Source organism: Ananas comosus, linkage group 24 (assembly GCF_001540865.1).
Source record: "Ananas comosus cultivar F153 linkage group 24, ASM154086v1, whole genome shotgun sequence".
In the NCBI taxonomy this organism is placed as follows: Eukaryota; Viridiplantae; Streptophyta; class Magnoliopsida; order Poales; family Bromeliaceae; genus Ananas; species Ananas comosus.
The window spans coordinates 5,956,413-5,971,139 of record NC_033644.1 but is presented as its reverse complement, the minus strand read 5'-3'; the positions used below and the strand labels follow the sequence as shown (position 1 = coordinate 5,971,139).

The following is a 14,727-nucleotide window of genomic DNA, read 5'->3' as shown; positions in this document are numbered from 1 at the left end:
CTTTGTGCATCTCTCTCTCTATACATGCACAGTCCTTTACGTCCACATCTAATTAACTATTTCTACAACAAAATTAAAAAAAAAAAAAAAAAAAAACCTGGAACATTACCCCGAAAGGCCCCAGAAATATTATATAAGATGAAATTTTGGGTGAACTTTTGGGTATGAGAAGCATTAATGAGGAAACGAGTAATTTTCATGGATCCTGATAATGTGAGGGTCTCTCTCTAGACTCTAGTAGAGTTTTAGCGCACATGAGAACCAACTAGTTGGGACCCATTCGGAGGAAAATGAATATAGCGTACATATAGCAGAGGCTAAATTATGACCCCTCCTAGTCAATAATACATTAAATAATTTGATTTTGATTTGAAAGCAACTATGATTGGGTTTTAGAAGTGCCGCATGCTACACGCTAAGTGCAGTAATAATTTCTTGTCAAAGTAAAGACTCAAAAACAGTAGACAACGGACTTTCTATATGTGACTAACGATGAGTATTTTGTACAAACAAATCCTATGAAAAAAGAAAATAAAAATCAGATTCGACCCACTAGGCCCTACTTTTCACATATCTGATCAGTTAATGTTGGGTTGAACCAAATCAAAAGTAACTAATAGTGAGAGCCGCAAGAGACCAGGCTACGCTTGAGTCTTCAATTTTTTTAGTTGGTCTGAGATCAAGTCGAGATAATCATTGCATAACCCCATCTGCCCGGCCTGATTACTAAGTTTGAATTTTTGGAATATGTTTATGTGTGGAAAATTAATTATTCGTTCAATCGGTCGCAACTGGTTTAGATAAATTGGAAAATTCAAACTAAATTTTCTACATAGGAAATATTAACTAAATATTTATATATGAAACCTTGACTATTGATAATTAAGCCTATAAATCTGACGTAGCCCAAAAATTCCCCCAAAGTGCCCAAAACTACATATAGGACGAAATTTTGGGAGAACTAATGAAATGGTGAGTACGTGAAGCTTAAATGAGGAAAAGGTTAGTTTTCATTTATATTTTAGAAATCGGGTCAAATAATGATTCCGAAATATTATTGAGTCAGAATTCACTAGCTCAAATAGTGGGTCAACCACTGATGTACCAACTATTTCAGCAATAACATCATAAATGTTTAAGAGTAATGCTTCTATACTCTTTTTTTTTTTCGTTACTGTTCATTCACGTGTATTCAACGGCTCAGATTTAATTTTTTTAAAATTGTGACCTGCAATAGCATGTCACTTTGGGAGAGGTACCGATTACCAGGTACCTCAAAAAAGAATATTCTTGTCTTTTAATACATGAGCAATTTAGTCATTTTACATTTACTATATTTTCAAAATTTTTATTTTTTCTTTNGAAACGAGTAATTTTCATCGATCCTGATCTCTTGACTCTAGAGAGTTTTAGCACGCGAGAGAACCAACTAGTTGGGACGCATTCGGAGACTAAAGACCCCAAGTCAATGATGCGGGATCGTTGATGCATTAATGTTAGTTGTAATTAATCCACTTGTCTTAAAATTCAAAACTAATCCGATAGACGTAACGTACAACATCTAAAACGATTATAGGTAAAAAATCATGAATTTTAAAATTTTGTCATCTTGGCGGAAAAAAAGACTAAAATTCGGTAATGCACAGTGAGATTTTGTTATTTGATCTAGAAGAAATAGGTATTTAATAACTTCTGAATTCTTATATATGACGCCTTTAATTTTGTAGAATACGTTAAATAATTTGACTTTGAATTGAATTGAAAGCAACTATAATTGAGTTTTAGAACTTAGAAGTGCCTCATGCTATACGGCTAAGTGCAGTAATAATTTCTTGTCACAATAAAGACTCAAAAATAGTAGACAACAGACTATCTATATGCAGACTTACAAAAGGTATTTTGCGTAAACAAATGCTATGGAAAAAGAAAATAAAAATCAGATTAAACCCACTAGGCCCTATTTTTCACATATCTGATCGGTTAATATTGGGTTGAACCAGATGGAAATAACTAATAATGAGAGCCGCAAGAGACCAAGCTAGGCTTGAGTCTTCAATTTTTTTAGTTGGTCTGAGATCAAGTCGAGATAATCCTTGCATAACCCCATCTGGCCCGGCTTGATTTTTTTTTTTTTTCTAAATTGGCCTTGAACTTCAAACATTTAAAATTAATTACTAAGTTTGAATTTTTGGGATATGTTTATGTATGGAAAATTAATTATTCGTTCAATCGGTCGCAACTAGTTTAGACAAATTGGAAAATTCAAACTAAATTTTCTACATAGGAATATTGACTAAAAATTCATAGACGAAACCTTGACTATTTATAATTAAGCCTATATATCTGACCTAGCCCAAAAATTGCCCCAAAGTGCCCAAAAATACATATAGGATGAAATTTTGGGAGAATTAATGAAATGGTGAGTACATGAAGCGTAAATGAGGAAAAGGTTAGTTTTCATCTATATTTTAGAAATCGGGTCAAATAATAATTATTCCGAAATATTATTGAGTCAGAAATTACTAGCTCAAAGAGTGGGTCAACCACTGATGTACCAACTATTTCAGCAATAATATCATAAATGTTCAATTATTATATTTAATTTTATTATATAGAAACAGATCATTTTGCATAAAAGATCTATTGGTTTTGCGTTTCTGTAAAATCGGACCATATTTTTAAAATTTGTTAAATTAAGGCTGAATTTTTTAAAAATTGAAAAAAAAATAATAAACTAAAGACTGTTTATACGTGACTAAAAAAAGGTATTTAATGCAAGTAAGTCCGATTTTTTTTTTTTTAAAAAAAACAGATTTAACCTACCCGCCAGCTGGTACGATTTTTCAAATATCAGATTGGTTAATACTGAGCCGAAACGGGTTGAAACAACTAATAATTAAAACTAAGAATTAATAATTATAAATCAAAATTAATTCAGTGAAAATTACTTTTTCAGCATCTAAACGAAAAAGGCTTCAAATTGTGGCGGGAAAAAGCGATAATTTTAGTTGATCACCTGAGAATGATGATGCAAATTAACATAAATGCACAAGCTAGGATCGCTGTCTGAGATAAAAAAATGTATCTACATGATAGTTAGGTGAAAATGAGTTGATCGCTATGAATGGTCGGTTATAATTGCCATAGTATTTAGGCCAATTTGCATAAAAAATCCACTTATTTTAGGCTTTTGCAAAATCGGGCCACCTTTTTCGTTTTTGCAAATTCGGTCCGCTTTTTCAGCAAACTGACCAAAATACCCTTATTACTTTTTCTCTTTCCTCTTTCTCTCTCCTCTCTTCGTTCTCTCGTTCTTTTTTTTTTTCCGCCGAAAAAAAAAAGCGAAGGCCGGAGCACCGCTAGGCGGGCTCTTCTTCTTCTTCTTCCTGCATGAGCAATTTTTTTTCTCTTTTTCTTTTTCTTCTTCTTTTTCCTACTGCTGGAGCTTTTTTTTTTTCCTTCTTCTTCTTCTTCCTCTTCTTCTTCTTCTTCTTCTTTTTCTTCCTGTAAGAGCACGGGGCGCGCACGGCGACTTCCGGCCTCGCCACGGAGCCCGACCGCTCGACCCCGACGCCCCGCTCAAGCCGGGGAAGCTCTACTTCCTCGTCGACCTCCCCCGCGCCGACCTCGAGCCCGACCACCGCCGCGAGGGCGCAACCGGCGCCGGCGCCGGCGCCGCGCGTTCCTACTAGTTGCCCGAGGAAGGCCGCGCGTCGGACTACGAGCCCGACCGCTCGACCCCGACGCCCTGCTCAAGCCGGGGAAGCTCTACTTCCTCCCCCGCGCCGACCCCGAGCCCGACCACCGCCGCGCGATTTCACCATTACACCATTAATGGTGTAATGGTGCACCATTACACCATTAATGGTGTAATGGTGAAATCGCGCGGCGGTGGTCGGGCTCGGGGTCGGCGCGGGGGAGGAAGTAGAGCTTCCCCGGCTTGAGCGGGGCGTCGGGGTCGAGCGGTCGGGCTCGTAGTCCGACGCGCGGCCTTCCTCGGGCAACTAGTAGGAACGCGCGGCGCCGGCGCCGGCGCCGGTTGCGCCCTCGCGGCGGTGGTCGGGCTCGAGGTCGGCGCGGGGGAGGTCGACGAGGAAGTAGAGCTTCCCCGGCTTGAGCGGGGCGTCGGGGTCGAGCGGTCGGGCTCCGTGGCGAGGCCGGAAGTCGCCGTGCGCGCCCCGTGCTCTTACAGGAAGAAAAAGAAGAAGAAGAAGAAGAGGGAAAAAAAAAAAAAGCTCCAGCAGGAGGAAGAAGAAGAAGAAAAAGAAAAAGAGAAAAAAAAATTGCTCCTGCAGGAAGAAGAAGAAGAAGAAGAAGAGCCCGCCTGGCGGTGCTCCGGCCGTCGCTTTTTTTTTTCGGCGAAAAAAAAAAAAAGAACGAGAGAACGAAGAGGAGAGAGAAAGATGAAAGAGGAGAAAAAGTAATAAGGGTATTTTGGTCAGTTTGCTGAAAAAACGGACCAAATTTGCAAAAACGAAAAAGATGGCCCGGTTTTGCAAAAGCCCAAAATAAGTGGATTTTTTATGCAAATTGGCCTAGTATTTATTACACATAGTAAAATTATGCTTTTGAGGAAGTTATTATTTTTTTTTTGTAATATAATTACTTTCGTTTTTAATTTTTTGTCCAACTAGTGTCGTGTGAAGGTTTTTGTCCCTTGTTAAGGTCCAAGAAATATACATATATAGATGAAATTTTGGGTGAACTTGTGGTGACGAGAAGCATTGACGAGGAGACGAGAAATTTTCAATGATCCTAAAAATGCAAGGGTCTCTCCCTAGCTAGTCTCTACTCTCTAGTAGAGAGTTTTAGCAAAGAGAGAACCAACAACTATATATATATATATATATAGTTGGGACCCATTAGGAGGAATAGTGAACACAGCGTATAGAAGAGGCTAATTAAAGACCCCAAGTCAATGATGCGAGGATTAATGTTTACGCATTATTAGCTGTAATAGATGCACTTGTTTTAAAATTCAAAAACTAATTTGATAGATGTAATGTACAATATCTAAAACATTTGTACGTAAAAATTTATGAATTTTAAAATTTTGTCATATTGGGGGAAAGTAGTCCAAGATTCGACAGTGCAGGGATTTTGTTATTTGATCTAGAAGAAACATGAATCTAGCTAATAACATTTGAATTCCTATATATATATATATACCACTCTTTTAATTTTGTAGAATGTATTAAATAATCAGATTTTGATTTTAAAGCTAGGTGTCACGGACACTGACACGGGACACGAGACACAACTCGGACACCGCGATTCGGCAACTTAATTTCAAAAAATTAGGATACGGACACGGCACGAACACCGCTAATAATTTCCCCCGTGAATTTATTGTTACTAAGGTCAAGAAGCACTAAACTATTGCAATGTTGCAATTCCAAAGGAAGTTCTCCATAGAAGTTGTTATTGTTGAGGTGCAAAGATGTGAGTGAGCTCAGTGAATCAATTGAAGAAGGAATTTTACCAGCAAGATTGTTGTTCGACAAATCCAAGATTAAAAGGTATGAATTATTCCAGCATTGAGGGAGTTCTCCTGATAAAGAGTTGTTTGATAGATCCAGAACTTCTAGATATATTAGTTCACATATGTAAGATGGGATACTGCCGTTAATCTGATTGCTTGATAGTGACAAATAACTTAATTGCAGCATATTCGAGATTGGTGAGAGGAGGGGTCCTGATATAGAATTTTCTGAGAGATCTAATGTTACAAGCGTGTTTGGCAAAGATGGAATTGGGCCTTCAAATCTGTTAGACGTCAAAATAAGAGTGTCTAGGCTTGTAAACTTCAAGGACATGGGCAACTTGCCTCTAATCTGATTACGAGAGAGATCTAAGTATTGATATGGTAAATTCCAAAACCATTCAGGCAAAGTGTCTCTGATCCCTGTGTTGGACAGACTTACAAAGTCAATTTGCTTTTGCCATCGAAGCCATGCTGGAAATTGAGGATGCAAAAATTGACAAGAATCTAAAGCAAGATATGAAAGTTGAAATGGAGGAATCCAATTTTGATCCACATCAATGATCAAAGAATTTGAGCTTAAGGTCAACTCGTCCAACTTTGATAGATTGGCAAAATGAGCTTCAGATATGAGACCTTGCAAGGAATTATAAGAGAGGTCTAACCGTTGCAAATTTGAGTGTCTCCCAATTCCAGGAGGAATAGGCCCTACGAGTGAATTATTGCCAAGATCAAGAGAACTTAGATTCTTCATCTCCTCTAGCCATCCAAATAAACTCCCGTGAAGCCTGTTATTTCCTAACATTAGTGTCTCCATATTCTTCCATGGGCAATGCGACGGCCCTACCAACTCTGCAATATCTCCGCCGATGCCAACAGAACTCAAGTCTATACTTACTAAATTGCACAAATTTTGAATTGATGTAGGTATTTTACCTTCAAAATTATTAGATTCTAAATATAGGGTGTTCAAAGAAATTAAGTTTCCAAGGGAGTGTGGGATCTTTCCGTGAAATCCAGAATTTCCGAGATTAAGATAGGAAAGCTTGGTAAGATTCCACAGCCAAGTTGGTAGGGTGGTATTGAAGGGACCATTATCACTAATATCAAGAAATTTCAGGGATGTAAAATTGAGATAAGAAAGAGATGTTGGAATGTTAGTAAGATGACATCCCGGCAAAGACAATTCTGTTAGAAAATGCAATGTATTTACTATTTCTAACCAATCCGTAGTATTCGATAGGTCCACTCCATCTAAATGAAGAACCCTCATAAAAAACAAATGAGGGAGCCATGAAAGGTTATCAACACAAGTGCCACTGAAAGCAAAAGGATATTCCAAACGAAGAGTATGCAGGCGAGACAGGTTACTAAACTGAGGAGGTATTATACATATGAAGTATGAATAAGAGAGGTCAAGATAGCGAAGATTAGATAGGTTGCCAAGTTGCACAGGCATCTCACCGCTGAAATTAGAACTAGAGAGATCAAGATGCATCAAGCTTTTTAACGAACCGATAAATTTTGGGATAGAGATTCCACCAAAGTCATTCCCACTAAGATCAAGGCGACTTAACTGAGTTAAAACAAGTAAAGATGGATTGATCTCACCGCGCAGGGAATAATCGGATGAATACTTGTTTTGAAGGTTAAGCTTCACAACATGGCTAGTGTTGCTGTCGCAGACCACTCCCTGCCAACTACAACAATCTGGACCGGCCCATGAAGACAAGCGATTCCTCGTATCAATAATACCGGCTTTGAAGGTAAGGAGTGCCTCCCTTTCGATCTCGAAGCACCCACTTGTTAGGATACCGTGATGGCCCAAAAGCCATACTATGAGAAGAAGTAACAAACGGTACTGCATGGTTGTGGTCCTCGATCGTGACCAGTATATTTTACAGCTCTACACAATGGCAATGGCTACATTATATAGATCCATGTGCAACATATACGTGTATTTATTGGTGCTACGGTTTACTACTACATCCCTTCACTTCGTGCATCTCTCTCTCTCTGTACAGTCCTTTACATGTACATCTAATTAACTATTTCTACAACAAAATTAAAAAAAAAAAAAAAAAGCTTGGAACATTACCCCAAAAGACCCAAGAAATATATATAAGATGAAATTTTGGGTGAATTTGTGGGTATGAGAAGCATTAATGTAATGATCTCTCTCTAGACTCTAGAGAGTTTTAGCGAGAGAACCAACTAGTTGGACCCATTCGGAGGAAAACGAATACAGCGTATGTAAGGGTCTATGCATTAATGTTAGCTGTAACTAATACACTTTTCTTAAAATTCAAAACTAATCCGGTAGATTTAACGTACAACATTTAAAACGATTGGACTTAGAAATTCATGAATTTTGAAATTTTGTCATCTTGGTGGAAAGCTAGCAGTCCAAAATTTGACAATGTGCGAAGGGATTTTGTTATTTGATCCAGAAGAAATAGGTATTTAATAACTTCTGAATTCTTATATTTGACGCTTGTAATTTTGTAGAATACGTTAAATAATTTGACTTTGATTTGAAAGCAATCTATGATTGAGTTTTAGTAGTGCCGCATGCTATACGCTAAGTGCAGTAATAATTTCTTGACAATCAAGGCTCAAAAACAATAGACCAAGGACTATCTATATGCGACTAACAAAGAGTATTTAATGCAAACAAATCATATGAAAAAGGAAAATAAAAATCAGATTCGACCCACTAGGCCCTATTCTTTACATATCTGATCGGTTAAAGCTGGGCTGAACCAGATCAAAATAACTAATAATAAGAGCAGCGAAAGACCAAGCTAGGCTTGAGTCTTCAATTTTTTTAGTTGGTCCCGGTCAAGTCGAGATAATCCTTGCATAACCCGATCTGGTCCGGCCTAATAATTTTTTTTTTCTAAATTGACCTTGAACTTCAGGAACTTAAAATTAATTACTAAGTTTGAATTTTTGGGATATGTCATATGTGTGGAAAATTAATTATTCGTTCAATGGGTCGCAACTAGTTTAGACAAATTGGAAAATTCAAACTAAATTTTCTACATAGAAAATATTGACTAAATATTCATATACGAAACCTTGACTATTGATAACTAAGCCTATATATCTGACCTAGCCCAAAAATTCCCCAAAAGTGCCCAAAAAATACAGAGAGGGACGAAATTTTGGGAGAACTAATGAAGTGGTGGGTACGTGAAGCGTAAATGAGGAAAAGGTTAGTTTTCCTTTATATTTGAGAAATCGGGTCAAATAATAATTCTGAAATGTTATTGAGTCAAAAGTCACTGGCTCAAATAGTGGGTTAACCACTGATGTACCAACGATTTTAGGATGATATCGTAAATATTTAATTATCATATTTAGTTTTATTATATGGAAACAGATTTTTTTGCATAAAAGATCTATCAGTTTTTGCGTTTCTGTAAAGTCGGGCCATATTTTTCAAATTTGTAGATTAAGACTGATTTTTTTAAAAAGTGAGCAAAATGCGATTATTCTCTCTCCGGTTTTTGTAAAATCAGGCCACATCTTTTTTAAATATTAAAGAGTATGTTCCCTAATTTCAGTATATGTCACATAATTTGAAAATGACGTTGTACAACTTAAAGTTTTAAAATCTCTACAGAATCTAACAGTAAATAGATATTATCTGTCTTCAAAAGGATAACTAATAAGTTATAATTGTATGCACTTTTTCTCGCTAGAATACTCACCTAACACAAAAATAAAAAATAAATATAATATAATCAATGGTTTAAATTGTGTAATATACTCTAAAATCTATCAATATTCTATCAAATAGCGCAGTATTTTTTTTCAAATATTGCAGCATTTTTTTCTCTAATAAAAATTTTAAATTCTTATTGAATAATGCACTGTAATAAAAATTTTAAATTCTTATTGAATAAATATTTTAAATTGTTATTGAATAAAAATTTTAAATTTTTTTCTCTATATTTTTTCAACTTTTTGGCCCTTGATCAATCCCTTCGACCATTTTTGATCTTTGGATTAATATTATTATCTTAGGGGGACCATTCAATTTTAGAAGGATCACTCAATCCTAAAAAAAACAACTATCATCCCAACTCTAGGATCCTTGATTCAAAGGCTAAAAAATTGGAATACCAGCTCCTTTGTACTTTCGAAAGTACCAAAAGTATGGTAGCTCCACACACACTATATATATATATACAAAGAGAAAGAGAGAGAGAGAGAGAGAGTAGGGTTACTATGCTTTCAGTAGCACGAAGGCCTCCGTACTCCTGAGCCATTTTCGATGATGGAATTTTCGAATCGACGATCGGTTCCGTTAGACTTGATCTATCGTATTTGAAGTTTCTAGAAAATAACTTTTGCTATTTTTCGATATCATTTACCTAGCGATCAAAGGGTTTCAAATTTTATAATTTTTAATGCTTGATGTCTGCAGTTTTCAAGTTTAACGGTGTAAAAGTATCCAAATCAGATGAAATTTTGAAAAAAAAAATTATTATACTCTCTACAACAAGATCAATATCTCTGATCGAAAATTTTAGTGTTATATCACCACTTTTTTGTGAGATTTTTATTTCCATCCATTGATTTTAAAGTCTTTCGAACGTTAAGTAAATGATATCGAAAAATAGTAAAAATTATTTTTTAAAAACTTCAAATACGATAGATCAAGACTAATTGTCGATTCAAAATTTTCATTCTCGAAAACGGCTTAGAAGCATGAAAGCCTCCGTGCTCCTAAGAGCATAGCAACCCTGCTCTCTCTCTCTCTTTATATATAGAGAGAGAGAGTAGGGTTACTGTGCTATTAGGAGTACAACAACCCGTATGCTGCTAAGTTTCTAACCATCTATCAATTTTAATAAGTGGTTAGGGTGAGAGAGAAAAAAAAATTTTGAGAGAAATTTAAGGAGAAAAAAAATTGAGATATCTAATTTCTTTCCAATTTATCTTCTCTGTCACATTCTAACCATCCATCAAAATTGATAAATGGTTAGAAATTTAAGAGTACACGAACTGTTGTGCTCCTATAGCACATAGCCCTGCTCTAGTGCTTTCTCTCTATATATATTATTCTAATATCATACTTAATTAAAAAATATTGATTTCTAGATCAATTTAAGTAAGTATAATTTTTAAATTTTGCTTTTTATAAGACTAATTTTACTAATAGAAAATAAAATCAACGAAAATGATTTTAAGCCGTCAGATCTTATGACTTGATTACAAGAAAGATCGGTTCAATTAAAGACGGACTAATTCACCACTTCAATGATTGAACCACCGAATTTGATTTATCCAGCTTAAAAGATTAAACCGAATCATTTTATAGACTGAATTACGATCAGACGGTCGAACCGGCCGTCTCGCTCTGATTCTTAAGTCATTGGTTTTCATTGATCCTAATAATTTAAAGGTCTCTCTAGACCTGAGAGTTTTGCAGACTCCCTCCAATGGAAGAGGCTAAGGATTATAAGGTCAACAATGAAAAATGAAAAATATTACGTATACCAGATGCACCATATGGCTTATACCTTGTTAACTGCAATTGTTACAATGAAATAAAGCTTAAAACTATAGAATAGTAAAGTACAATGAGCTAACTACATGGGATTATTTTAAGTTTATCTTAAATTTTGAAGTTAATATATCATTAACCGACTACAATCAAATAAATTGAAAGTTTTGATAACAAAATCAAACTTTTAATAGATTGAATAGTGAAATCAAAATGGCTCTTAATACAGAAAAGTTTTACACATTTTTATCTTTACAATAACAAATCCCGTGCAACATGAAAATAAGAAACACTATACAAGAGGGCAAATTTCTTAAATGGAAAGATAAGAGCTTGACAAATTGGTTTTCATCCGCATATTTCTCCATTCAACCTTCTCATCCTTACTATTATTATTATATATATTTTGTAGAATAACTTATCAATCATCTCAAAAAAAGTATTACTCCAAGACTCCTTAAATATTAGAATACCGCATACGCTCCAGAATCCAATGGCAAATCCTAACCCTGTTCCAAAGTATGACCAAGTTGTCTTCGTTTCATTGTTGCCTTCTCCGTCAGTATAAGGGTTTGGCTCTTCTTTAGAGCAGTTATTTACAGTTGGAGGTCCGCAAAGATAATAATTGTCCATATAAATTGACGGATCATTAAGTGTATCAAATTGACCCCCCGTTGGAATTTGCCCAGATAGATTGTTATAGGCCACGCTGAAGTTGGAAAGGAAATGCAATCTACTCAAAGACGGCGGTATGGCACCGGTGAGATGATTGTGTGATAAATCCAAGCTCTCTAAGTTTGACATGCCCGACAAATCGGGTATAGTTCCCGATATATCGTTGAAACTCAAATCCAGCACATGGAGGTTCACAAGAGTATTAAACCCGGGCAAGATCGACCCGACAAGCTTATTATTGCTCAAAATTATCGACGGTCGTAGGCTACTGTATTGTAGAAACTTACCACTTGAATTTCTCTCGAACATTAGGACAATATCCTGTGATGAGTTACCGTACATAAGGCTCCTCAAACGCGTTAAGCTAGTAGGAATTTCTCCGGTGAGCAAATTACTAGAGAAGTCCAGGTAAAAGAGAGAATCAAGATTCCCCAACCATGAAGGAATCCTCCTGGATAAATAGTTGGAGGAAATGTCCAAGGACTTCAATTTGGTCAAATTGGCCAGCCATGGCGGGATAGAACCGGAAAGGCTACAATCCGAAATGGAGAGGAATTCCGTGTTAGCAAATCCTTGAATCCCTTCCGACGGCATTAACTCACCGTCGCGGAAGTTCTCATCAAGCAAAACGTATGTAAGATTGGGCAAGCTCTGCAGGATTTGCAATGCCGAGAATAAGTTGGAGAAGTTGTTTACGTAGAGCCCGAGCATGGCTAGAGAGGTGAAGTTTCTGAAGCTAGAGGGTATCTCGCCTACGAGATTGTTCCCACCAAGATTTAAGCTCTGCATCCGCAAGCAATTGGGAAGATCAGAAGGGATACGACCGGAAAAGAAATTCATTCCTAGGCTGAGATGCTTTAACCTTGGCAAGGCCGTAAAGTTAAGATCGATATTTCCCGTAAGAGAGTTATTGTTCAACCTAATAGTAATGAGTGTCGAACAATTAGACAAAGAAGGGGGCAAACCCCCGGTGAGTTCATTGGATGAAGCATCGAAGAACTCTAGCTTATGTAAGCTATCAAATACATTTGGGATCACCCCGGAAAAATTATTAGAGGAAGTATCTATACGAACAAGGTTGGAAAGGTTTCTTATTTTGTTGCTCACGGTACCAGATAGTGAATTCCCCTGGAGGTTTAGTTTGGTTAACGAGGACAGTGTAAAGAGATCATCGGGCAAAGTTCCGGTGAGGCCGTTTGCATCGAGCGAGAGCTCGGAAAGGGAACTGCAGTTCCCGAAGCCGACGGGGAACTCGCCGGAGAGCATGTTCGCCGAGAACCGAAGCACTTGAATGGAATCAGAGGAGTTGCAGATACCTGTATCGACGGGGCCCGAGAAGCTGTTCGAGCTGACGTCGTAGACTGATAGATTGCTCGATCCGGCGAAGATCGGGTGCGTGCCCCTGAACGAATTGGCGGAAATGTTGAATAGTCGAATCGACGGGAGGTTCGATTCCGCAGGGATAAGTCCAGATAACATGTTCATACTAAGATCAAGGAGCTCTAAAAGAGGCAGATGGAATAGCTCCACAGGAATTGATCCATTAAGGGAATTGTTGGAGAGATTGAGCTGCTTCAATTGGTCTAAATCACCCAGAGAAGAAGAGACGGAGCCTTTTAAACTCTTATTGGAGAGATCCAAACCAATCACCCTCTTCACCAGAGCAGACCCCAAATCACAGGATATTCCAACCCAAGTACAGCAATCTGAAGAGGACGACCCATTAAAGCTCCACCCAAGATCACTCGATTGGAGCCCCTCCACAACGCCGCGGAGCGCATTCAAATCGCTCGAGTCGCAGCTTTGTTGGCTCTGGGAACAGCTAAGGGGAGCAAAGCGGAGCAAGAGGAGGAGGGAGCAGAAGCAGGGGAGTCCCCTGTTTCCCATTTCAACGAGTACCCAGACGAGGAGAGAGGGTGAAGTGGATAAAGGAGGCTCTTTTATGGGCGAGCATCGAGGATTAGCAAAACCCAGCTGAGATTTTGGGCTTGCTCCAAGTGGTTTGGGAAGAACAGGAAGAAGAGGCGGTGGTAGTGAAGGAGAAGAGCTTATATTCTTTATACAGGAATGGCGAGGAGAGAGAGAGAGAGAGAGAGAGAGAGAGAGAGAGAGAGGAGATGGGAATGTTAGGATTGGACTTTTTGTTTTTTTTTTTTTCTTTTTTCTTTTGTGTGTGTGTTCTGCTGCTTGCTTCGTTTCCGCTTTTATTTATTTATTTATTTATTTATTTTCGGTTAAAAAAATTAATTAGCCATAAATTTTTACAAGAGTTTTTTTTTGCATTTAGACCCCTTACAAATTTTTATTTTAAAAATAACCCTGTTAAAATTTAATTTGCAAAAATGGCCCTGGGTCTGCCACGCAGGCGCCACGTCAGGGCCACGCAGGCAGGGCTGAGCCCGTGTGTTAAGCTGAACACGGTGAACCATTCACCGTGTTTAGTACGTATTTTTTGTTACGTATTTTTTGTATATTGAAAAGTGGAATAAGGAGTAGGGATCTCAATAGGTATGGATATCCGAAATATTATCCGAATCCAAACCCGAATAAATTNCGAGGGGAGAGAGAGAGAGAGAGAGAGAGGAGATGGGAATGTTAGGATTGGACTTTTTGTTTTTTTTTTTTTTTTTTTTCTTTTGTGTGTGTGTTCTGCTGCTTGCTTCGTTTCCGCTTTTATTTATTTATTTATTTATTTATTTATTTTCGGTTAAAAAAATTAATTAGCCATAAATTTTTATAAGGACTTTTTTTGCATTTAGAACCCTTACAAATTTTTATTTTAAAAATAACTCTGTCAAAATTTAATTTGCAAAAATGACCCTGGGTCTGCCACGCAGTCGCCGTGTCAGGGCCACGCGGGCAGGGCTGAGCCCGTGTGTTAAGTTGAACACGGTGAACCATTCACCGTGTTCACCGTGTTTAGTACGTATTTTTTGTTACATATTTTTTGTATATTGAAAAGTGGGAATAAGGAGTAGGGATCTCAATAGGTATGGATATCCGAAATATTATCGGAATCCAAACCCGAATAAATTATATATATATATATATA

General features: G+C 37.3%; 2 protein-coding genes across 2 annotated transcripts; both read right to left on the bottom strand.

The window, feature by feature from the left end:
* Positions 5,298 to 7,547, bottom strand: LOC109728663 (leucine-rich repeat receptor protein kinase EMS1-like). Its single transcript, XM_020259133.1, has one exon. It carries the CDS (start codon positions 7,347 to 7,349, stop codon positions 5,298 to 5,300), a length of 2,052 nt encoding a protein of 683 aa, XP_020114722.1. The 5' UTR covers positions 7,350 to 7,547.
* On the bottom strand, positions 11,196 to 13,774 carry LOC109728814 (phytosulfokine receptor 1-like). The gene has a single exon (XM_020259348.1). The coding sequence runs from the start codon at positions 13,560 to 13,562 to the stop codon at positions 11,349 to 11,351; it is 2,214 nt and encodes a 737-aa protein (XP_020114937.1). The 5' UTR covers positions 13,563 to 13,774; the 3' UTR covers positions 11,196 to 11,348.